The 25,604-nt window shown below is 46.4% G+C and overlaps 2 protein-coding genes across 3 annotated transcripts; one reads left to right on the top strand and one right to left on the bottom strand.

The window, feature by feature from the left end:
• Positions 1–18,479: 18,479 nt before the first annotated feature.
• Positions 18,480–25,568, top strand: LOC127334841 (histone-lysine N-methyltransferase ASHH1). Of its 2 annotated transcripts, none has more exons than XM_051361384.2 (11): positions 18,480–18,843; positions 21,195–21,270; positions 21,375–21,439; positions 21,556–21,712; positions 22,408–22,494; positions 22,580–22,664; positions 22,746–22,839; positions 22,969–23,167; positions 23,638–23,672; positions 24,506–25,067; positions 25,176–25,568. In XM_051361384.2, exons 2-11 carry the CDS (start codon positions 21,268–21,270, stop codon positions 25,443–25,445), a joined length of 1,557 nt encoding a protein of 518 aa, XP_051217344.1. In that variant the 5' UTR covers positions 18,480–18,843; positions 21,195–21,267; the 3' UTR covers positions 25,446–25,568. The 2 variants fall into 2 exon arrangements, with proteins under 2 accessions (XP_051217344.1, XP_051217343.1); XM_051361383.2 differs by having other exon boundaries at positions 21,225–21,270.
• Positions 19,166–20,572, bottom strand: LOC127334842 (uncharacterized). The gene is made up of 2 exons (XM_051361385.2): positions 20,082–20,572; positions 19,166–19,991 (listed from the first exon to the last, which is right to left on the bottom strand). The coding sequence occupies exons 1-2, from the start codon at positions 20,550–20,552 to the stop codon at positions 19,353–19,355; spliced, it is 1,110 nt and encodes a 369-aa protein (XP_051217345.2). The 5' UTR covers positions 20,553–20,572; the 3' UTR covers positions 19,166–19,352.
• Positions 25,569–25,604: the final 36 nt, after the last annotated feature.

A 25,604-nucleotide genomic window follows, 5' to 3' on the forward strand; every position in this document is an offset into this window, starting at 1 on the left:
TGAACAAGCAGGGTGCCGCCCCCACACCTGAGATAGGTGTGAGGGCGGCTAGACATGCAAGGGTTGCACTACGTAAGCATGTTATACGGAGAACTATGCTAACCCTAACACATCTATGATAACTACGTTGCCCGCCATCAAAGACGCTTCAGTACGGGCAACGCATGAACAACGTGGAGCTTGTGCTGCCTAGATCGCATTGGTTTGTTTTGGGGTGAACGTTGTGTTGTTGTTTATTCCATAAACCCTAGATACATATTTATAGTCCAGGGGACTTTCTAATTCGGACGTGCACCTAACCGTGCACGAGTAAATCTCTAATTTTTAATATAAGATGCGATCTACTAAATTACAGATACATGGGCAATTCAGCCCAACTTCGTGTATAAGGCCAATTCTTGTTCTTCCTTTCATGTATATCTTCAAGTCTATCTCAATCGTGGCCCACCTCTGACTCGGTCAAATTCTGGTGATAACACATGCCCCCCTGGTTTTGGAATTGGTAATTCCAAAATCACTCTGTTTTCCTTCGTCGGGTCATGTCGTGGCAGAACCGTTGCAGTATCTTTCATCATGATGCCCTGCCTTCTCAACTTCTCCGCGTGATCTGGCAGTTTTTTTTTTTCTCTTTAGGCACCACTTCCTCGGAAACTGCTGTGGCATTGAATTTCCACTATATCCCCTTTATTTAACCGCCATGAACAGTTCTCCTCCACATCTCCTCCACATTAGCAATCCAAAAAGCCCTCCTGCCACCATGTCTTCTTCCTCCTCTACCCCATCGGATCCTTCCAGCCAGTCCTCCTCATCCCGTGAGCCGACGCCGGAGTACAACCCGGCAGAGGTCCACGCGGCGAACACCCGCCACGCCATTGCGGCCGGGGAGGAGTCAGACCACGACTTCTCCATCTGGTCCGAGGACGACCAGTCCTCGACGGACGGGGAGAACGACCTCCGCTTCCTCGCCGTTGGGGCAACGGAGGAGGAAAGCGACGACGACAGCTTCTCCTGCGACTCCACCTCTTCCGGGGAGGAGGAGGAGCAGGAAGAGGAGGAGGAGGACGACGACGAGAGCTCCTCCGACGAGCCGCCGGCCAAGCGGTTCTGCCCTTGGCCGGGCAATCTTAGCGACTTCGACAGCGACGAGGATGACGCTGACGAAGAAGATGAAGACAACGAGGGCCCGGTCGGCGGCCATTGGAGCGACGACGAGCCCGCCGGGAGCAGCGCCGACAGTGGCGACGACGGCGACGACGAGGGCAGTGATGGCCCGTAGATAGGACTTCTAGTATAGGGCCAATAGTAGTAGATGGGGCAATGTATCCCCTGGTGTTTCCTTTTGAGAGCAATCAGCTCTTCATGTAAGAAATCTTGCCTATCAATGAAGATCTCTTCCCCAATTTGATTTTGCCGATTTCTTCTTAGTTCAATTTAGCCGATTCGCCCCCTTTGCCAATGCGTAATAAGCCGATAACAACGCATCGGTCCTTCGAAATTCGTCCTTTCCTTCTTCAACTGATGATTTTTTCTAATCCATCTGTGAAGGAGGCTGCAATGAAAAATCAGCCGATGGCATCCCCATCGGCTCTTTAAACAGAGTATCCACTAGGCCTGCTGCCCCCCGAGTCTTGCTCGAGCCTGCTGCCCCCCGAGCCTTACTCGAGGCGAGAATGTCAGAGAGAATGCGCCACAGCCGATCCTCTTTCTTCCTCCGACGGCCGATAATCTTCCATTTCAGCTGAACTAGCCCCAAAAATTGGAAATCCTTGACAAAGAGGTTCAGGAACCCGGATCGGCTCGAAGCAGCTGAAGAAGTTTCCGTTGTTTTACTCACTCGAGGCAACAGAAGGCACCACCGTTGGCCTAGATCTGGTGGAGACTCGATAAACATCGCATAATTCCACTAAAGTCGATGGCTGCGCATCGGCTGTTTCTCAATTCTGAAGTCGATGCCCTTGCATCGGCTGTAAAATTTTTTTTTTTTTACTGGCCGATTTTCTCCTATCGGCCCCCAGTATTTCATTGCACACATGTACCCCTGCATCTGTTCCCATGTTTAGGTGCCCCCCGAGCCGAATCTGTTAAAGAATGGCAGATATCGGCTCTGTAGTTTGCACGTCGGCTCCTGATAGGGTCAAGGGCGAACACAAGCAGAACATGTGGTGAGGATAATTTTGGCCGATTGCTGAGATCGGCCTCCATAATGATTGGAGCGCTGACTGAAGGCTCAGAATATCCCTTCATTGATCTTTGGGGGCCGATCACAAGGATCAGCCTCGCCAAGTTGCACGTCGCTTCGCTTCAACTACATGGTCAGGCCAGTGGATAACACCAGCTTAACCCTTCCCTTTGTCACATCGATGCGTTCGCAGTCGTCTAAGTTGATGCCTGAGAGGGGTTCTTGGCCTGCTGCTTCCCATGCGTTCATGCCAGCCGTTGAAACTTCAGCTGAATCATCGGCCTGGACGACCTCTACCTCATCTCCATCCCACTGTATTATGCATTGGTGCATCGTGGAAGGAATACAGCAATTGGCGTGGATCCAATCTCTTCCCAAAGAAGACAAAGATAATCGCTCGTGCTATCGACGATGAAGAACGTTGTAGGGATAGTTTTCCTTCCTACGGTCGATCCATGTTCGTAACTCCTTGTGCCTCAGACGCTTGGCCGTTGAAATCGCTCAATGTCACGTTGGTCTTGATTAGATCCGAGCTAGAGCGTCCCAGCCGACGTAGCATAGAGTACGGCATGATGTTAACTGCCGCTCCGGTGTCCACCAGCATCTTGTTTACAGGCCTCCCATCGATATATCCTCGCAAATATAGGGCCTTCAGATGCCTGTAGCTCTTATCTCGTGGCTTCTCAAAGATAACCGGCCGTGGGCCGCAGTCAAGTTGTGCCACGGATGTCTCATCTAACCCTGGAGCACTAAACTCTGAAGGGAGGATGAACACCATGTTCGTGCCAGCCGATGTTTCATCATCGGCTCTCCTTTGCTTGGGGCGCCACTCCATTTTCCGTGGACGACCCTCCTCATCCAGGGCTCGCTGAATCTTTGCAGCCAGATCAGGCCGTGCCTTCCTTAGCGTATGCAGGTATAACCTTTCGGCTTCCTCCAGGCCGCGCAACCGCTGAACCTGCGTTTTTGTGAACGGCTGAGTCCGTCGGGGCACCACCTTGGACGGTGGTACTGTCTTCTTCTTCTTCTAGTCCCTCGTCTTCGGAATCCTCAAGATCTGCCCAACGAAGTGACTCAGCGCGTTTGCTTGGTGGTGGGAGAGGCCCTAAGCGCTCAAACACAGACACGTTGGCTGCCTCCTTCTTCTTCTTGTTGCATTCTGGGCAATTGCCGATTGTGGGCAATCGGCTCATTCCTGAATCCCAGCAGTGTCTGAAGAAAGGGCAGTCCCAAAGGTGTCCGGCGTTGTCATCTTGCTCCCTTGACTTGTGTCCGTGGCCCGGCGCGCGTGCCCCTCCTCAACGCGATCCTGCCGACGATGTCTTCTCGGCTTCTCTAGCCGGACGATCTCCTTCATCATCATAGTTGGACCGTCGGCGTTGGTCATACCTGACTCACATATTTGTTGAGGAGGTGATCAGAGAGAGGTTGTTGATATCTTATGTTCTTCACTTCTCCCTCTGTGACGTAGCGCTTGCCATCATGATGGAGCCGATCGCGTGGAGCGGCCTCCTCTGTGTCCTTGCTATGAGAGCAGCTGCCCTCATCTCCATCTTTGCCAGAGTGGTTCCCAAGTCCTACCATGTTGATGCTGAACGTGGGACCTGGCTGGCAACCCTCGTGGTAGATGACTTCTACCATGTTAACGGCGGGGAAGGGCTGGGTGTCTACCTTCATGGCGTGCTGGTTGAAAATTAAACGCCCCTTCTCTATCGCCGCTTGGATGTGCCGACGCCACACCCCGGTCGTTGGTGGCATGGGAAAGCGAGTTGTGGAATTTACAAGACGGCTTTCCGTTTAGCTCTTGCGCCGTGGGGAACTTGAGACCTTCAGAATCGTCAACCGTTTCTCCTTGAGCAGAGGTCGAAGATTTGTTCAGTCTTGGTCACGTCAAAATCAAATCCCCGGGCGGCCCCTGGTGGCTTTACCCATTTGCAGGACACGGAGGTTCCTCCCCGAGTCCACTCAGCCACCGCTACTTCTTGGTCTCCGCAGGCACTTCACCTTCCTCTCGTATCGACCATGACTATCGCACGCTTGAACTTGTCTTGGTACAGTCCTGGGTGGCGCTGTTCATATGCCGATAGTTTCTGAACCATGTGCGCCAACGAGGGATAATCTGCTTGGGAGGCCATGTCCTTGAGCTGTGTTGCAAGGCCAGCCTACGCCAACTCGATCGCTTCCTTTTCAGCTTATACGAACCGAATAACATCGGTTCCTAAGATTCTGAAGCGCTGGATGTACTCCGTCACCGTTTCTCCGCGCTTCGACGTAGTTGTGCTAGATCGGCAATGCTAGACTCGGAAGCTTCGAATGGTATTGCATATGGAACTGTTCTTCCAATTGCTTCCAAGATCGGATGGAGTTTGCCGGCAAAGAGGTATACCATCCAAAAGCCGATCCTGTGAGGGACTGTGAAAGAGCCTCACGCGTAGCTGATCCGACATCGAAGCCGGTCCTAGTTGCGCCAAATATCGGCCGATGTGCTCGATGGAGCTGGAGCCATCCGATCCACCGAATTTGGAGAAGTCGTGGAGCCGATATTTAGGTGGCAGCGGGATCATCTCGTACTCGTCGGGGTACGGCTTGGAATAGCCGATTGCCCTTCTTTTCGGCACCATGCCGAACTGGTCTCTCGCATGGTACTGATCTGATCCGTCATGCCGGGCTGCAGGAGATGCACTCGAAGATTCGCCGGGGTGGCGTACTTAGCCAGCCATGTTTGCTTTTCCAGCTCGAGCCAACTGCAGGAGCTGGGCTCGGGAGTTTCGTCGGGGTGGCGTACTTAGTTAGCCACGTCTCGCTTCTCAAGCTCGTTGCCGACGTTCCTCCCGTTTGCGCCGGAGTCCCCGACGTTGTGGCCTGGTTTGAAAGTGGCCGCTGTTGCCACAATCTGGCACATACGTGCACGCGTATCCTTGAGGGATCTCCTTAGGCGCCTCAGCCAAGAACCGGTAGTCACTAGGGTCACCACCGATCTTGTAGACGACGAATGCCGGTGTAGCCGGCACTTCACCGGTGCTGCCAACGCATATGGCAGCGGTGGACGGGACTGGAGTGGCAACTCTCCTTGATGCGTCCCGAGAGCTGGTCCCGACGGCGAGTACCGGTGGCTCATGATCTCCTGGATCACGCGCAGCGAGACGCTCCAACACGTTGACCAAGTTTTCGTAGTGGCGGTGTAGCGAGTGAGCCACCAAGTAGTTGATCTCCGCCGTAGGCCCTCGGTGCGTTCCTCCGACGGGGCAGAGATCTATCCCATCGAGTGCACCTTGTGGTGAGAATCCCTTCCATCCGATGCCATGGGTACGGGTTCTCCGAAAAGAGCCGATGAGGTCGGCTTCGAGGGTGGCCTTGATCTCGTCGTATTTCTTCTTGAGCTCGCGGGTAACTCCTCGTAGGTGACTCGGCGTAGCCGTCCGCCGCCATCTCGGATGTAGATGGCGATGTGGTTGATGTAGACGATTGTCCCACCGGCGTGCGTGCGAATGTGTTGATCGCAAAACCCACCGGCGGGCAGCGGCCTGTCAACACAGGTAGAGCCGGGAAGAGCCTAGAGCTGCGGCTGGCTGAGACCCCTCCGAGCGACGGCCCGCAATGCTCTTCTGGTCACACGCGGCGATGCGAAGTGCAAGGGCGTGCCACCTGACCTATACCTGGTCAGGAAGGTGATGGGGATGCCTCGCTTAGTTCCTGCATGGCATACACATAAACATTAAATAAGAGCCTCGATCGGCTCTCAGGTTATCTCGTGAATCGGCTCAAAGAGCCGATCCGCCCATGATTCGTACGGGGTGCACGAATACTTGGTGATCCTGCTTGATCAAGATAAAGCTAATGAGATCTACGACGATTTAGGGTTTTCACCGCATAATCGGATCATCCTACTCCAGGTTGGGCCTCGCGGCCACGCACGGTGCTCGTAAGCCGATCCTAAACAAGGCCAAAAAAACCAACATGGCGTTGATCCTCGGAACATCCTGTTTAGGACTTGCGAACGCCACCCTACGTGCCGCTGGATCCTCCCCCCCTTTGTAAGGCCTAACTATTGCAGATATTAAACTAATCCTTGCAGAGCAAGGAGCAATCGTAACGGATCAGATCTACTAAATAATGAACAAGCAGGGTGCCGCCCCCACACCTGAGATAGGTGTGAGGGCGGCTAGACATGCAAGGGTTGCACTACGTAAGCATGTTATACGGAGAACTATGCTAACCCTAACACATCTATGATAACTACGTTGCCCGCCATCAAAGACGCTTCAGTACGGGCAACGCATGAACAACGTGGAGCTTGTGCTGCCTAGATCGCAAGATGCGATCTAGGCAGCATGTCGCTTACCTGATTGAAACCCTCGAGACGAAGGAGTTGGCGATGCGCCGAGATTGGTTTGTTTTGGGGTGAACGTTGTGTTGTTGTTTATTCCATAAACCCTAGATACATATTTATAGTCCAGGGGACTTTCTAATTCGGACGTGCACCTAACCGTGCACGAGTAAATCTCTAATTTTTAATCTAAGATGCGATCTACTAAATTACAGATACATGGGCAATTCAGCCCAACTTCGTGTATAAGGCCAATTCTTGTTCTTCCTTTCATGTATATCTTCAAGTCTATCTCAATCGTGGCCCACCTCTGACTCGGTCAAATTCTGGTGATAACAGGAACATAAGAAATTATCGATACGTCGGAGACGTATCAGCAGCCGCCGTCCTCCGACGGCGCTGCGGCCATCCGGAGGAAACTGAGGCGGCCTCCACCCCGCCGTCCTCCGACGGCGCTGCGGCCATCCGGAGGAAACTGAGGCGGCCTCCTCATCGGAGAGGCCGCCCGAGGCGGCGCGGCATTGCCGCAACCGCCGCTGCTGCTCCTCGAGCCCAAGCCCGAGTCCTCGGAGGAGGACCCTGATGACCCACAAGTATAGGGGATCGCGACAGTCTTCGAGGGAAGTAAAACCCAATTTATTGATTCGACACAAGGGGAGACAAAGAACACTTGGAAGCCTTAACAGCGGAGTTGTCAATTCAGCTGCACCTGGAAACAGACTTGCTCGCAAGAGTTTATCAGTAGTAACAGTTTTATAGCAGTGGCAGTAGTGAAATAACAGCAGCAGAGTAACAAAGACAGCAGTAGTGATTTTAGTAAACAGCAGGATTAAAATACTGTAGGCACGGGGACGGATGACGGGCGTTGCATGGATGAGAGAAACTCATGTAACAATCATAGCAGGGCATTTGCAGATAATAATAAAACGGTGTCCAAGTACAAAGCAATCAATAGGCATGTGTTCCATATATAGTCGTGCGTGCTCGCAATGAGAAACTTGCACAACATCTTTTGTCCTACCAGCCGGTGGCAGCCGGGCCTCAAGGGAAACTACTGGATATTAAGGTACTCCTTTTAATAAAGTACCGGAGCAAAGCATTAACACTCCGTGAACACATGTGATCCTCACATCGCTACCATTCCCTCCGGTTGTCCCAATTCTTGTCACTTCGGGGCCATTGGTTCCGGACAGCGACATGTGTATACAACTTATAGGTAAGACCATAAACAATGAATATCTTGATGAAGCAATAACATGTTCAGATCTGAGATCATGGCACTCGGGCCCTAGTGACAAGCATTAAGCATAACAAGTTGCAACAATATCATCAAAGTACCAATTACGGACACTAGGCACTATGCCCTAACAATCTTATGCTATTACATGACCAATCTCATCCAATCCCTACCATCCCCTTCGGCCTACAGCGGGGGAATTACTCACACATGGATGGGGGAAACATGGCTGGTTGATGTAGAGGCGATGGCGGTGATGATGGCGATGATCTCCTCCAATTCCCCGTCCCGTGAGTGCCGTAACGGAGACTTCGGCTCCCGAGACGGAGTTTCGCGATGTGGCGGCGTTCGGAGGGTTTCCGGCGACTTCGACTTTTTCCGGTGTTTTTAGGTCGAGGCGAATAAGTAGTCCGAAGGAGGGCGTCGGAGGCCGGCCGAGGGGCCACACCACAGGGCCGCGCGGGCCCCCCCTGGGCCGCGCCGCCACATGGTGTGGGGCCCTCGGGCCTCCACTTCAATTGTCCTTCTGGCTCCGTTAGTTTCCTGGGAAAATAGGGCCTTCTGCATAAATTCCGAGGTTTTTCCCGAAAGTTGGATTTCTGCACAAAAACGAGACACTAGAGCAGTTCTGCTGAAAACAGCGTTAGTCCGTGTTAGTTGCATCCAAAATACACAAATTAGAGGCAAAACAATAGCAAAAGTGTTCGGGAAAGTAGATACGTTTTGGACGTATCAACTCCCCCCAAGCTTAGCTTATTGCTTGTCCTCAAGCAATTCAGTTAACAACTGAGCGATAAAAGAACTTTCACGAACACATTTGCTCATATGATGTCTATATTCTCATGCTATGGCTAATACTTAAACAGTTCATAATGAGATACATGCAAATAAGATCATCTAACAGCTATGTCAATCATGGAGAGGTACCAACAATTAATAATAAGCATCATGAATCATGTATATAAGCAGGATTGCAATGTTCATAAGAGAGTATGATAAAGTGGTATCTCGCTTGCCTGTATTTGATTGGCAAAACATAAATGCCCGGGCACCTCTGGAGTTCATAGAAAGACTAGAAGTAGTGATTGTCAAAAGATAAATGCATCAAAGTTATACCACAATCAATCATATTTTGGGACAAGCATATTATACTAAGAATGACAGTTGTGCTCTCAAGATAGTGCTCAAAGAAATAATGGAGACACAACATAAAAGTAAAAGATTGACCCTTCGCAGAGGGAAGCAGGGATTAACATGCGCTAGAGCTTTTTATTTTTATAAAGACAGGAGTAAAATTATTTTGAGAGGTGTTTGTTGTTGTCAACGAATGGTAATGGGTACACTAACTACCTTGCCAACCGGACTTTCAAGAGCGGCTCCCATGAATTATTGCATATTTATTTGGCACTCCTTCCAACCTTTCTTGCACAAACCATGGCTAACCGAATCCTCGGGTGCCTGCCAACAATCTCATACCATGAAGGAGTGCCTTTTTATTTTAGTTTTATTATGATGATGACACTCTCCCCAACCTTTGCTTACACAAGCCATGGCTAACCGAATCCTTCGGGTGCCGTCCAACAATCACAAACCATGGAGGAGTGTCTATTTAAGTTAATTAATTCGGGACTGGGAATCCCATTGCCAGCTCTTTTTGCAAAATTATTGGATAAGCGGATGTGCCGCTAGTCCATATGAGAGTCCGTCAAAAGTAAATGACAAGGTTGAAAGCTAAACACCACATACTTCCTCATGAGCTATGAAACATAAACACAAATTGAGAAGCATTTTGAAGGTTTTAAAGGTAGCGCATGAGAATTTACTTGGAATGGTTTGAAATGCCATGCATAGGTATTTATGGTGGACACTCTGGAATAACTTGGTTTTCATGTGTTTGGAAGCACGAGCAGCATTCCTGCTCAGTACAAGTGAAGGCTAGCAATAGACTAGGGAGCGACAAATCAAGAGAGCAGTAACTGTCATAATCATGCTTGCGGCAAAATATATTAACGGAGGCATAAAAGTGATACAAGAACTCTGAAGCAATATAAATCATCGAGGCTAATTTGACTTTTTGTTTAGTCATATGCATGCGTGAGCATGTGCCAAGTCGATATAAATGAATTATTCAGAGGAGGATACCACAATGCCATACTTACTTATGAATAAAACAATGCAAACAAACATACATGACATGCTACTCATATTAATAGATTGGAGCTAAACATGAGAGATCATAAACTACTAGACTTTCTCAAATAACATATACCTCACATGAACCAACTAAGCATGCTCACATGGATGAGTATATGTACAAAAATGAAAACAAATAAAGTTCATACCAGCCTCTCACCACAATCAGATTGTCGTAGATCGTCATTATTGCCTTTTCACTTGTGTAGCTTGGATAATATGAAATGAAAACCACGCTCCAGCCACCGAAGACCATTGAACTCATAAAGAACTTTACAAACCAGAGAAGAACAGCAAATGTTTTTGGTGTTTTCAAATTAGAAACAAGAACAAGAGGAAACAAACAAACAAAGCAAAATCTTTTTGGGTTTTCTTATAGCAAACTGGCAATAGCAAATAAAGTGAAACAAATGCAAGAAACCAAAGCAAACAAATGGTGAAGAGAAACAACAGAAATATTTTTGGTCTTTTTGTGTTTTGGGAAAGAAACAAAGCAAAAACAAGAAATAGCAAACTAAAAGAAACACAGAAAAGCGAGATGGCAGAAATCTGCCAAAACCTGACAGCAGTACAGAAATCGATTTTTACAAAAATCTTACGTTGCTCAGATCGAAAAGTGTTCAACTAATGAAAGTTAGATAATAATCTGGGGAACCTGCACAAAAATTTGCAGCTTAAAATGACGCTCTGGCTATTTTTAAGAATTTTTACGGTAACGTTCCAGAATCTGTTTTCAGGCAGCACTTCCCCAAATATCATCTTCCTCTCATTAGAAAACCACTCAAACGAACAAAACAAGTATGTGCAAGTATCCAGCAACCATAATATGCAAAGAATGAGTGGTGCCAGTATACCTCCCCCCAAGCTTAGGCTTTTGGCCTAAGTGGAGTTCAACCCCAACGAGGGTCGTTGTTCCTCGCCGGTGGGTAGTCCATGGAGTAGTCATAGTAAAGCTCCTGCGCAGAAGAAAAGCGTGGAGGCTCCGCATATCCACCATGTTGATGCGAGGAACTTGCTGCATCGGATGATGAGTCGAGGTGCTCCTCGACCTCTATGTCGTCTCTTGCATGATGGCCTCCTCTCTCTATGTGTGCATCCAGTGCACCTTCTGTGACCGACCAATCTCCCCTGGAATCAAGGTTAGACAGAACAGGCGCAGGCAATCTTACTAATTTCTCAGTTTTCTTAGTTATTCTCCAAACTTTCTTATAAAATATCATCTTATAATACAGGTTACCCAAGTTGGAGGAATCTGAAACAAATTCATGTTTAATCATAGAGGCTATGTCAAGTTTTTCTATGGGGAACGGAATATCAAAATGATGAGGTTCTACATTATGAAAAGCTAGTAAACGAGAGGCGATGAGACCTCCACAAATTCCACCTTTCTCACGGTTAGTAGCAAGTCTATAAGCTATTAATGCCCCCAAATTATAAGACCTACTATTTTGCAAAGGTCTGCAGCTAGAAAAGCCAAATCCGGGATAGAAAGTTTACCACCAATCCTTTTAGCGAGAACGCATTTGGTAATAAAATAGGCAAAGTAGCGGATAGCCGGGAGCTGAATACTAGTGATTTTACCACTTTCACCTGAGAAACTCCTTCCATCGCAAATCATCTTGTAAAGATCCGAGAGTTCTTGCGGCGATTCCCTTATCTTCTCGCACGACCCCCATTGCGGTATTCTAATTGCTGCACAAAAAGCACTAAATGGCAAGTTGACAGTTTTATTGTAAATTTTATACTGGACCGTGGGGTTAGATCGCGACCAATTGAACTTGAAGTCCTGCACAAAAGCCATAGTTAATTTTACATATTGTCTTGGCTCTCCTTCAACAAAGTCACTCAGCCCTGCACGAGAAATTAGAGTTTGAACATCTTCAAATATCCCCGCGCTTCTCATGAAATCCGCGCACGGGTAGTAAGAGGGGTTTACTCCCTCTTCACGATTGACTATCATAACTTGTTGGACTTCCAATTCTTGCTGGTTCAAGTGATATCTATTCCACTCCATTTTCTGAAATTTCAACAACCAATATAAAAATTTGATTTGGTGACATATAATTGAGGGAGACTACCATAGGAACTTGCTAGAGTACTAATCATGCATCAAAACTAGTTTCTACCACTTAGAACAAGCATGCAAGCTCACTAAACATGTTACCTACAGCAGCAAAATATTCAAGATATACTCAACCAAACGAAATTCTACTTGGATGGGTGGAGGAGTCACATACCAAAGAGCAAATGTGCCAAATTTCAGCAGGGAATCTGGGCTGAGCAAAGAGATCGAGAAATCTGGAGCTCTGGAGCAAAAACGCGAGAGAGATGAACTTGGTACGAGTTTTTTCGGGAGAGAGAAGAGTCTGGGAGGAAGAGATGGCAAAGTGGGGCAGAGGGGAGCCCACACCACATGGTGGCGCGGCCACCTCCTTGGCCGCGCCGGCCTGTGGTCTGGCGCCCTCTGGTGCCCCACAGGTCATCCTCTGGTGCTCCCAGGTGCCTCGTCGAAAAATAGGACCAACGGTATAATTTTTGTGAATTTTTGAAAACTTTGAAAAACGCACATTTCTGGGTATTTAGTTTATTATTGCTGGCCAGGAAAAATTTCGAAATCTTCAAATAACTAAAGAAACTTTGCAAATTAAAAGTGCTACAGCAACTAGAGCAAGTGGAGGAAGAAAGATATGTTGTTTACCTCCTCTATGCATATAAAAAGTATCCGTTAACAAGGTTGATCAAGTCTTGTCACCAAATAACTTTTTCATAGCATAAGAAGAAATAAACCTCAAATTAATCATGTTACCTTGAATTGTATTGATATGGATCCAATCACGAGAGTTTGATATTCTTCCTTAGGCTCATATATAGGACAATCAATAGTTCCCACTTTGATAGTTCTCACATTAGAAATAGTATTAACTCCACACGCTTTCTCAATCCTCTTGGGAAAATAAACGGTATGCTCCCTATCATCAACATTAAAAGTAACCTTTCCTTTATTGCAATCAATAACAGCCCCTGCGGTGTTAAGAAAAGGTCTCCCAAGAATAATAGACATATTATCATCTTCAGGCATTTCCAACACAACAAAATCGGTTAATATCAAGCGATTAGTAGTAACTTGAACAGAACATTCTCACATATACCAACAGAATAGCAGTAGATTTATCAGCCATTTGCAAAGATATATCAGTAGGTATCAACTTATCTAAGTAAAGTCTCTTGTAAAGAGAAAAAGGCATAACACTAACACCGGCTCCCAAGTCACATAGAGCAGTTTTAACATAATTATTCTTGATAGAACAAGGAATAGTAGGTATACCTGGATCGCCCAACTTCTTTGGAATTTTGCCATTGAAAGAGTAATTAGCAAGCATAGTGGAAATTTCCTCATTGGGGATTTTCCTTTTGTTAGTAACAATATCTTTCATATACTTTGAATAAGGAGGCAATTTAATAGCATCACCAAAGGGATTTGCAAGAATAAAGGTTTCATCCAATCGCAAAATTTATTATAGTGTTCTTCTTCCTTTGATTTTAGTTTCTTAGCAGGAAAAGGCATTTGCTTTTGCACCCAAGGTTCTCTTTCATTACCATGTTTCTCAGCAATAAAGTCTTCTTTAGTATACTTTTTATTTTTAGCATGCTTTTCAGGTTCTTCTTCAACCTCTTCTTTATCAGGAGTATCATTCTTATCATTATCTTTATCATTATCATGTTCATTACCACTTTCAGTTTCAGCATCAGAAATAGAAATACTATTAGGATCATTAACAGGTTCAGAGGATTCTACAACATTTTTATGTTTCTTCTTCTTTTTCTTCTTAGAAGGAGCACTAGGTTCAATGCGTTGAGAATCTTGTTCAATTCTTTTGGGATGCCCTTCAGGATATAGAGGATCCTGGGTAGAGACACCACCTCTAGTTGTTACTTCATAAGCATGTTTCTCTTTAGAATTATTCCCTAACAAGTCATTTTGCACTTTAGTGAGTTGATCAATTTGAGTTTGAATCATTTGAAAATGTTTAACAAGCATCTTAACATCATTGGAGGTTCTCTCCACAATATCATGCAATTCACTAATAGCTCGAGAATTTTCCATTAAATGATTCTCTACTCTCATATTAAAATTTTCTTGCTTAACAATATAATTATCAAACTCATCTAAGCATTGTGCAGGAGGTTTCGAATACGGAATATCTTCCCTAGTAAAGCGTTGAAGGGAGTTTACCTCAATCATGGATGAAGGGGGAATTATCTCACATATATCTTCAATAGGAGGTAGATTCTTCACATCTTCAGATTTAATACCTTTCTCCTTGAGAGACTTCTTGGCTTCCCTCATATCTTCATCATTCAATTTAATTAAACCCCGCTTCTTCAATATTGGAGTTGGAGTCGGTTCAGGCGTAGTCCAATCATCATGATTCCGGCTTATTTTAGCCAATAATTCTTCAAATCGTGCCCTGGAGTTCTTTTCTGAAAACACAACCAGCACAACTATCCAGGTATGCCCTAGACTCAATGGTTAGTCCACTATAAAATATATCAAGTAAATCATGCTTTTCCAGATCATGCTCAGGTCGAGCTCTAATAAGAGAGCAGAATCTCGACCAAGCCTCAGGCAATTTCTCTTCATCTTCCTGATTAAAGTTATAAATTCTCTGCAAAGCAATATGTTGAGCACTAGCAGGAAAGTATTTGCGGAAGAAAACATCAAGCAATTCTTTTGGACTTCTAATAGAATTTGGTGGCAAATTATTATACCAAGTTTTAGCGTCATCCTTCAATGAGAATGGAAAGATTTTAGCAACAAAGTAAGTACGCATCTTGACATCATCAGAAAACAAGCTACTTAGAGTAGATAACTCAGTCATGTGTTCAACAGCACTTTCTTTTTCAGTACCACAAAAAGGTGTTTTCTCAACAATAGCTATATGAGATAGATCAAGAGAAAAATCATAATCTTTATCCTTAATGTTTATGGGAGATGTGGCAAACTTAGGATCAGGAGACAGTTTATATCTAATAAAGATGTTCGCAAGCAACTTTTTAATTTTTCTTGCATCAGTAGTAGCATTGCATTTTTCAATAAAATCATCATTAAGCTCCACATAATCTTCATCAGGATCATCACTAAAATAATCAAGTTCAGGTGAATTAACAGGTGTAGTAGCATTAGGAGTTTCAGTATTTTCAATTTATCTAGACCTAGCAATTGTAGCATCTAGAAAGGATCCCAATGAACCACTATCATCAAGCACAGCAGAAACATTATCAATATTATGAGAGTGTTCAGATTCAGCAGATGTACCCACATGCGAAGCATGTGGCGGTGAAACAAGTTTATCAATCACAGATGGTGAATCAAGAGCAGCAGATGTATTCAGAATTGTACCTTTTCTTGTAGTGGATGGTAATATGGCGATCTTAGTATCGCGAGGTTTACCCATGATGGAGAATTTGCAGCGAACAATATTAATCCAAGTGAACTTCCAAATAAAGCTATGCTCCCCGACAACGGCGCCAGAAAATAGTCTTGATGACCCACAAGTATAGGGGATCGCGACAGTCTTCGAGGGAAGTAAAACCCAATTTATTGATTCGACAGAAGGGGAGACAAAGAACACTTGGAAGCCTTAACAGCGGAGTTGTCAATTCAGCTGCACCTGGAAACAGACTTGCTCGCAAGAGTTTATCGAGGTAACAGCTTTATAGCAAGGCAGTAGTGAAATAAAAGCAGAGTAACAAAGACAGCAGTAGTGATTTTAGTAAACAGCAGGATTAAAATACTGTAGGCACGGGGACGGATGACGGGCGTTGCATGGATGAGAGAAACTCATGTAACAATCATAGCAGGGCATTTGCAGATAATAATAAAACGGTGTCCAAGTACAAAGCAATCAATAGGCATGTGTTCCATATATAGTCGTGCGTGCTCGCAATGAGAAACTTGCACAACATCTTTTGTCCTACCAGCCGGTGGCAGCCGGGCCTCAAGGGAAACTACTGGATATTAAGGTACTCCTTTTAATAAAGTACCGGAGCAAAGCATTAACACTCCGTGAACACATGTGATCCTCACATCGCTACCATTCCCTCCGGTTGTCCCAATTCTTGTCACTTCGGGGCCATTGGTTCCGGACGAACATGTGTATACAACTTATAGGTAAGACCATAAACAATGAATATCTTGATGAAGCAATAACATGTTCAGATCTGAGATCATGGCACTCGGGCCCTAGTGACAAGCATTAAGCATAACAAGTTGCAACAATATCATCAAAGTACCAATTACGGACACTAGGCACTATGCCCTAACAATCTTATGCTATTACATGACCAATCTCATCCAATCCCTACCATCCCCTTCGGCCTACAGCGGGGGAATTACTCACACATGGATGGGGGAAACATGGCTGGTTGATGTAGAGGCGATGGCGGTGATGATGGCGATGATCTCCTCCAATTCCCCGTCCCGGCGGAGTGCCAGAACGGAGACTTCTGGCTCCCGAGACGGAGTTTCGCGATGTGGCGGCGTTCTGGAGGGTTTCTGGCGACTTCGACTTTTTTCCTGGTGTTTTTAGGTCGAGGCGAATAAGTAGTCCGAAGGAGGGCGTCGGAGGCCGGCCGAGGGGGCCACACCACAGGGCCGCGCGGGCCCCCCCTGGGCCGCGCCGCCACATGGTGTGGGGCCCTCGGGCCTCCACTTCAATTGTCCTTCTGGCTCCGTTAGTTTCCTGGGAAAATAGGGCCTTCTGCATAAATTCCGAGGTTTTTCCCGAAAGTTGGATTTCTGCACAAAAACGAGACACCAGAGCAGTTCTGCTGAAAACAGCGTTAGTCCGTGTTAGTTGCATCCAAAATACACAAATTAGAGGCAAAACAATAGCAAAAGTGTTCGAGAAAGTAGATACGTTTTGGACGTATCAGACCCCGACCTCCACGCCGCGCTGCTCATCTCGGTGGCGGAGGAGGACGTGAAATGGCCGCACCTCCATGCGGCCATTCGAACCTCCGAGATGGAGGAAGCGGCCCGGCAGGCGGTGGAGGAAGCCGAGGCCTGGGAGCTGTACGCCCAGGCCCGCCAAGCGCGAAGGGAGGAGGAGGAAGCGGCGCGGCGGGACTCCGTGCGCCGCCGCTACCTCGGGTGGCTCCGGACCCCCACTCGGCCTGGGAGGAGGCCCTGTGGTCTCCGTGGTCGGAGTCCCCGGCGCGCTCGAGCCACAACAGTGACTCGCTGCCCGGGGACGTCGTCCACGACGACGACGACGCCGACGACGCCCACAGGGGCTAGGCGGCGCACCGGCGGCCACCGCGCCGCCGACCAAACCCTAATAGAGGGTTTTAGTTTAAATTTTAAAGCCCATATAGAGGACTTCTTTTGTTAGTTATTTGCCCAAAATAGGGCTATGTACAAATTTGCCCAAAATAGGGCATATGTTTAATCAAATTTCGTTTAAATTTGCATTTTTTACTTTTATTTTTCCATTTCTTCGATTATGCGCTGCGTCCGTGCGTTGGGCGCAGCGTGCGACCCAAACGGACACGCGGACGCGGGCCGCTGTTCGGATGTCCGCTCGGCCACCCAAATGACCTAAAACGAACGGCCCAGCGCGTCCGTTTGGATCGGCCGGTTGGAGATGCCCTAACAGGATGGACCAGCAGACCAAGTTGTCGGGTCGGACAGCTGCGCAGTGATGTGGACAGTCATGTAACGAGGAATCTACTTGAGTCCAAGGTGGCTACCTGGGACGATGACCGGATCTAATTCACGGGCAAGTACGATCAGGTCTTTCCCTATGTAGTATTAGAATTGTTATTGTACGCTGCAAATCTTTCTGTTAGCTTTGCTTGCTTTCTCTATGTTTTTGCTACATGAATTTAGATATAAGCGCGAAGATTGTTAAATGAATTATGATAGAATTGTGAGAAGGTGAAGATACATGCCACGAGAAACATGAGAAGGGAACAGGCAAGATAACGATTAATAAAAACAGAGTATGGCGTTTGAAGTTTCAATTGTGCCACGCCAATTTTCTGAACTCCCGATTTCTTCCTGTATTTATTAGTCACCTGTCTTGCAACACAACGGCTGCTGTGCAAATATCAGCATTTTTTTTCTTTCCCCGTCTTCAAATACTTGTTATAGAGTTAATGAATCTAGACAAAATTTGGTATATATTTGACTAATTAATGCCATGTGGCAATTATTTAGAGACGGAGGGAGTAGACTTTTTTTATTAATTTTGTGCATAATTAATTTGATAGGTGGGTTGTGCTTGTAATCTTCTTTGTATAAATAGAATGTTTTGTTTGTTCTGTCAAAAAAGAATGTTTCATTTATTATCTTTGTAAATCTTATTTGTGACTCGTTTCTAAACAATTTGTACCTTGTAAATCAAAGTCTTTTTTCCGTTGCAACGCACGGACATTTTTCCTAGTAAGTAGTAGAGATACAATCTAGATTAGAATTCGTGAAAAAAAAACCGAGTATCCCATAAAAAAAATCCTAATTAGCCCAAGTGTACCGAGACGAGCGATTCCAGGCTCGGAGGCTCTTCCCCCTTCTCCCAGTCCCAGCCTCCCAGGTCGCGATTCCCTGCCCCCGAGCGGCCGAGCGCCCGCCGCCGCCCCGAGCCCCCGAACGACCGCCGCCGCCGCCGCAGGCCCGCCCTCGACCTCGACTCGACTGCCTGTCCCGTCCGGCTGGCGCTCTCTTCCCTCACCCAGTCTCGGTGGTGGGTGGAGCAAGCCTCCCACGTCGGGCCTTGTACTCGGCGGTGTTGGAAGAAGGCGGCGGCCGGAGCTCGGACGCGGTGTTTGTACGGGACTGGAAGAAGCCTAGGCGCTGCTCCAACGCCCCCCACGACCTCCTCCCCCTCTTCTGATCCAGACGTCCTGGTACGCCCTAGTCCCGCCGCTTCCCAATTCCAGCCCACATTGTCTTACGGGCCGCGATTACACTACTCGCCACTCGCTCGCACATCTCTTACACTACTCAAGTCGTCCCACCATTGTAAGAGCATGTCTAGTAGAACCCTTAAAACTGTAAAAGTTTTCTAGGATTTACAGGCCGAGATTTGCAAGTTTTGGACACATTTACAGGTTGAAAAACAGGGGCAAAGAATAGAACCCCTAAACCCAACCCGTGTAACAGAATATTCCGTTTTAGGGGTTTGAGGGTTTAGGGGTTCTATTCTTTGCCTCAACCCCAACCTCTAAACCTGTCACATATTCATCACAATATGACACAAAAACACAATGAATCATCAAACATACTACAAAAGTAATAATCATGGATGCATGGTTTAGTAGTTTTTACATCACATAATCATCATCTTGCCCATCTCATTGGCACCATCACCAAAAAATTACACGTCGGTGCCATATGCTAGGCCACTCCACCACCATCAAACCCCACCATCATGCGAGTTGTCGACACCGCCATCGCTCATGGTAGTGTCAACTACAAAGGTAGAGGAGGACCCTCGGAACATCCTCTTCCTCTCGGCGATGTCCTCCTTGTACTCCTTCCACCATTGCAATTGCTCTTCATCCATGTCTTTCTTGCACATCATCATGTGCTCCTTCTCTTCCACCATGAGTTCTTTCCATACCTTTGCTTCTTTCACCTTGAGCATCCTCTCCTCCAAGTCGGCCTTGCGGGCTGCCTCCTCACGCTTTGCTTCAATGTGTGCAAGCTTGACCACCTTCTTTTGCTCGGTGATGAGAAGCTTTGTCTCCAACGTCTTGGTTGCCAAAGCCTCTCTTGCCTTCATCATATGATCCATCTTCTCCCTTAGGCTAGCCGCCTCTCCTTCCATCTTCACCCTAAGCTTGGCCTTCTTGGTTCCCTCGGGCTTGTTCAAGTTCCTCTCCTCAACTTCCGGATCATCCATGTCAAGCATTGCGGACTTCTTCGGTGCGGTTTCATCATCTCTCAACTTCCACTTGTCATATGTTTGAAGAATTGACCAAACATGCTTGAATGGGAATTCTTTGCCCTTGGAGCCGGCCATCTCCTTGTACCTCAAGCCGGCAATCTTCTCCTACAAACCAAGCAACACACACAACACACATGAGAGAAACCATACAACACACATGAGAGAAACCATACGATGTGAGGTTTGCAAACTTACATAGTCACTCTCCACGGTGCCACTCGGCGGCGCATCCATCACTTGGTCCATGGCGGCACTCCAACGCGCACATGCCGGCTTCATCAAGTCCCACCGGCCTTGAAGCGACCGGAATGAGCGAGAGGCGAACCCACTCCTCTTCGGCTTCATCTTAAGGTAGGCGTCCTCGATGCGCTGCCAATACCGTTTACCGGTTTGGTCGGTACCGGTGCCCGCATCCAACCCCACCGACGCCCAAGCTCGAACCAAGAGTATATCTTCCGCGTCGGTGTAGTTCGACGAGCGGACGGGGGGGGGGCGAGCAACGGCGGTGAACGCCTCCTCTTGTATCTCTGTGATGTCTTCATCATCATCATCCTCCTCCTCCTCATCTCCTCCCTCCGCATCCTCTCCTCCCTCCAAATCATCATCCCTATAGGGATCAAGCGGTGGAGCGTTGATGTCCACCTCCACCTCATTGAGCATGTCCATGAAGGACACGGCGGCCGGGGCGGGCGGCACCTCCGGGGCGGCCGGGGCGGGCGGCACGGCGGCGGCCATCGGCGGCCGCCGGGGCCCTCCTCTTGGCCACGGCCTTCCTCGGCGCCGGGAGGAGGCCGCCTTGGCCTTGGCGGCACGAGGCCGGGCGGGAGGAGGCCGGGGCGGGAGGAGGGCGGGGCGGAGGCGGGCCGCGGCGGAGGCGGGGCGGAGGCGGGGCGGAGGAGGCGGGGCGCGGCGGAGGCGGGCGCGCGGCAGGCGGGGCGGAGGCGGGACGCGGCGGAGGCGGGCGGAGGAGGCCGGGCGCGGCGGAGGCGGGCCGCGGCGGGGCTGGAGGGCGGCGGCGGCGGCGGGATCGGGGGAGGGAGGAAGAGGGAGGAAGAGGGAGCTGAAAGTTCCCTCCCGCGCGTGTCCCAGACGTTTACAGGTCGGGGACGGGTTGGATTGCCCAACCCTCGTTTCTACAGGCCAAGAAGGGATTCCCAGGTCCGACCTGGGAATTTTTTTACAGTTTTACAGTTTTAGGGGCTCTAGTCTTTGCGATTTTTTCGTCAAAAACTGTAAAAAAGCGGTTATTTTTACAGATTTAGGGGTTTAGGGGCTCTACTAGACATGCTCTAACATGTTAATTTGCAGCCTCAGTTGATCAGTTCCCCTACTTTCCAGGTTGCCGTCTTCTTATTCCACCGGGCAAGAACTGACACCGCAAATGGTATTCCTGCTACTACTTAGAAACGCTTTTGTTGACACCTTCATGGACGCGCTAGTACAAATTATGTTATCTTTTTTACTCAACTCGTTGAGTTTCACTTGCAGGAGGAAGAGCACATCGAGCCACCGCCTTACATCTACATCGAGACTAATGATTTCTCGTACAGAAGGTTGCTGGTTTTGTTCTCTATACTTTATTTTTTTTCCTATCGACCCACTGATTCCGGAAGCATCGGGTCTCAAGCTTTAGATTGTAATGCGAATCTCATTTTTTTACTGCTGGAAGGCACAAGCGGCAGAAGGAGGAGGACATAGCTGTATGCGAGTGCCAGTACAATCTCATGGATCCAGACAGCGCCTGTGGGGAGAGGTGCTGGAATGTCTCCACTAACACTGAGTGCACTCCTGGCTATTGTCCCTGTGGTGTATATTGTAAGAACCAGGTTAGTTTTTTTTTTTTTTTTTAATTATTTTTTTAGGTGTTGCCGTATTGGTGTCATCATTGTTTTTTTGTTTGGTTAATTTCTTTAACCCTGATTCTTGATTATTTGCATGGAGCTGCCAGCAAGAAGGAAAACAGTGTATGCACATATTTTTAGTTTACTTGAATTCTTACTTAGTTCTCTAAGGGTTCATCCTAATTTTAGTCAGACTTCATGCTAATTTTAGTCAGACCTCATGTGATCTGGTTATTAGTCTTATAGAATGATGAGATTGAAATTTGCACTACTTGTTTATTTGGTTTTTGCAATATGAACTACACACTGTGCCTTCCAACGGGCATATTATGATTATTTGATTGACAACTTTCAAGTGTCTATTAAATCTGTTGAGATTTATGTGGCATTCGTATACCTATCAACAGTTTCTGTTATCCAATTATAATCCCCAACACTCCACACGTTTTTGTTGGTGCTCAAAATTTTGAGGGAGTTCTAAGGGGAAGGTTTTTATACGATGAATCCTTTATGTGCTGCATTATTCCTACTGATGCACAGTTTGGCAATGCTGTATATGAATTGATGTCAAATTGTACTAGAAGGAATTTAATTCTAGGATGTGGTTTATGTACCAGACTCCTCATTTTCCAGTTTACTTATAATATCTTTTGTCATTTGATCAACTTTCATGTTAGCAGCGGTTTCAAAAATGTCAATACGCTAGGACAAGGTTGGTAAAAACTGAAGGGCGTGGATGGGGTCTTTTGGCTGATGAGAATATTATGGTGACTGCATTTATCTTGGTGTTTATTCTGCCTACTCAAGTAAATAGGCTTCAGTAGCTAATTGTTGCCTTAATGGTATTTGTAGTCTGGACAATTTGTTATTGAATACTGTGGAGAAGTAATATCATCAAAGGTAGCCAAGCGGAGATCTCAAACATATGAAGACCAGGGTATGCAGATACTAGACCTCTTCCCATATTAGAAGCCTTTTGCTTGCAACTATAACATTTTTTTGTGATGTTACCCATTAGGTTTAACGGAGGCTTATATTATTTACCTCAACGCTGATGAGTCTATTGATGCAACAAAGAAAGGGAGTCTAGCCAGATTTATCAACCATTCGTGGTATGCTTGTAGCAAACACAAGTCCTTGCATAAATTTTATTTTTATTTATTTAATTTACTTGTTCATCGGATTTTCTCTTCTTTTGCATTTTAAGTATCTAATCTAACAGCTTGTTATGAACCATGCAGCCAACCAAACTGCGAGACAAGGAAATGGAATGTCCTCGGGGAAGTAAGAGTCGGCATATTTGCAAGACAAGACATTCCTATCGGAACGGAATTGTCCTATGACTATAACTTTGAGTGGTTTGGTGGAGCGATGGTCCGGTGCCTCTGTGGAGCTTCCAGCTGTTCAGGGTTTCTTGGTGCCAAATCACGTGGTTTCCAGGTCGGTGGAACAATTATGCTGTTATATATTTTATTAAAGTAAGATAAGATATGATCCTGTTTCATGTTTGACCTTTACAATAAGGTTTGACAGAAGAAACCACTGGTATCTTTCTGACCTTCCAATTAAAGTTGCAGGGATTTACTGTAGAGTGTGTCCCTTGTCACCATTAGACTGATTATGTTGCAGAATAAAAATACTGATAGCTTTTTGGTTTGCTGCTTTTGCATGTGTGCTGGCACAACTTTTTCGTGTTGCTTTATCTATTTTTTTGTGTTGTCCTCTTACTTATTGGAAGATTGTGTAGTAATTAGGAGCACTATGTGCAGTAGTCATTTCATTGTGGTTAATTTAATATAATGAACCAGTTTTGTTTTGATTATCAGGTTCTCTTTATTTAGGGTCATTGATGCAACCACTTCTAAAGCTAATGTATGAGTGCCTAACACTTGCATAATACCATGTTTCAGGAGGCCACATATCTGTGGGAAGATGACGATGACAGGTACACGTGTGCTTTCGTCTTGTATGTTAGTCTGCCACACAGAATAAAAGTTGACATACCATTGGTATTTTTAAAATTTGACTGACATATCCTTGATGGGAAGCTTGTAATTTTACTTAGCCGACATTTTGCTAACTAAAATCTGGTTTGCTCAAATGATCCGAGTATCTGAGAAAGAGGTTATATCTGATTAATGTTGCTACTTGCAGGATTCTGTGTAACAATAACCTGTTTCCACGAATTAAGATAAACCTGGCAAGTAAATATTTATTGCTTGAAGTGCTAAAATATTTTTGCTTGTTCGAAAACAGTAGTGAAGACCCCTCCTGAGCCTTTTTAGTTTTTATAAACGAGTGAAGAATGTACATGATGGGATTGCAGTGGATATTATATGATAATGGGAAACTGTTTCTGTTAAGCATCAAGACAAGATTTGCATGCCTTCCTTGACGCTAGGCCTAGTGCAAAAGAAATTTTTAACATTCCTTTGCAACTAATAATTAAGGTGGGATGATTGCTGAATATCCATTTCTTTGATTCAAAATGATCCAGCATCGTATGATCAAAATCTCCATGAAGTGGTCATGATTATATCTGTGTTTAGTATCTTGGATCATGTCATGAATTGCCAGATCAGTGTTCCATTCCAACCCAATTGCTCCCAGAAACTCTGACTGAAACTGCATTCAAAAAGTAAGTGTAGGAGGGTCTCTTCAGGGCAGTATTCACATAGAACACTATGCGAGAATTCCACATAGAAGTGCTAAATATTGACGAATATAACAATTCTGGGCACCAGTTAAGCAGCAAATACTTCACATCTTAATCTGCAGGTTTTCTGTTGAGAATATCCCTCTTTATGACTCTGCTGATGACGAACCTACAAGCATTCCAAGGGACATCCTTTTAACAGAAGAAGATAAGCCAAATACCCAAGAAAGCAGCAGTAGCACAATCCAGAGCACTGTGAATCCTGAGATTGCAAGCTCAAATGAATTCACGCCAATGATTGTTGAACCATTGGCGGCAAGCTTAGGTGAACTCACAGCAATGACTGTCGAACCATTGGCGGCAAGCTCGGATGAACCCACGCCAATGATTGTTGAAGCATTGAGAGCTATTCCAGTGGGTGACTTCAGTGAGAATGGATCAACTGAATATGTTGCACAATATGGTGACGACAATATGCAAAATTCGATGCACAAAATTGCAAAGCTCGGGAACCAAAGTTCTCCCCAGAACAGCAACCATCATACTGAACTGGTCCCGGTGAGACCCTTACCGAAATTTCGTGGTGGCAAAACTAAACGTGGTCTGCGCAAGCAACTGAATGTTGCAGATATCTGTGACCGATTAGCCTCTGCCGAGGCTCGCGAGGAGATATTATACTGCGAGGTAAAAGCAAACTGTAACCCCCTTCTCGTGAAAACTATGGCGGGAATCCCTAAATTTTACATGAGGGTCATGTTGTTTTATCTTTTTTCCTGATTTGAAATATTTCAGGAAGTGAAGAAGCAGGCAGCTGCTGAAATCGATGCCCTGTACGACGAGATAAGGCCAGCGATCGAAGAACATGAGAGGGACAGCCAAGACAATGTATCAACAAACCTTGCCGAGCAGTGGATCGAGGCCAGCTGCTCCAAGTACAAAGCTGAGTTTGATCTATCTGCTGCGATTATCAAGAACATGGCCTCCACGCCTCTGAGGGCAAAAGAAGACGTGATCCCTAGAGAACAAAATGGATTGTTGTACCTGCAAAACGGTTCAAGCTAAATAGCCGCTGAGCTGGCAAGCAATTTTCGCAATTCTTAGTTCATTTTAGATTTGAAGTGTTGTAAGGTGATATTATTCTCAACATTTATGCCATAACAATAATCTGATTAATTGATTTGGAAAGACATGGCCAATTTCTGTCACATCATACTTAAGAGT

This window comes from Lolium perenne, chromosome 2, assembly GCF_019359855.2.
Source record: "Lolium perenne isolate Kyuss_39 chromosome 2, Kyuss_2.0, whole genome shotgun sequence".
In the NCBI taxonomy this organism is placed as follows: domain Eukaryota; kingdom Viridiplantae; phylum Streptophyta; class Magnoliopsida; order Poales; family Poaceae; genus Lolium; species Lolium perenne.

Coding starts and splice junctions, on each gene's coding strand:
- LOC127334841 (XM_051361384.2), top strand. Junction 21,440..21,555: donor AATGATTTCTCGTACAGAAG/GTTGCTGGTTTT, acceptor TACTGCTGGAAG/GCACAAGCGGCAGAAGGAGG. Junction 25,068..25,175: donor AGGAGATATTATACTGCGAG/GTAAAAGCAAAC, acceptor GAAATATTTCAG/GAAGTGAAGAAGCAGGCAGC.
- LOC127334842 (XM_051361385.2), bottom strand. CDS start 20,552: ATGGACATGCTCAATGAGGTGGAGGTGGACATCAACGCTCCACCGCTT. Junction 19,992..20,081: donor GCACCGTGGAGAGTGACTAT/GTAAGTTTGCAA, acceptor CTTGGTTTGTAG/GAGAAGATTGCCGGCTTGAG.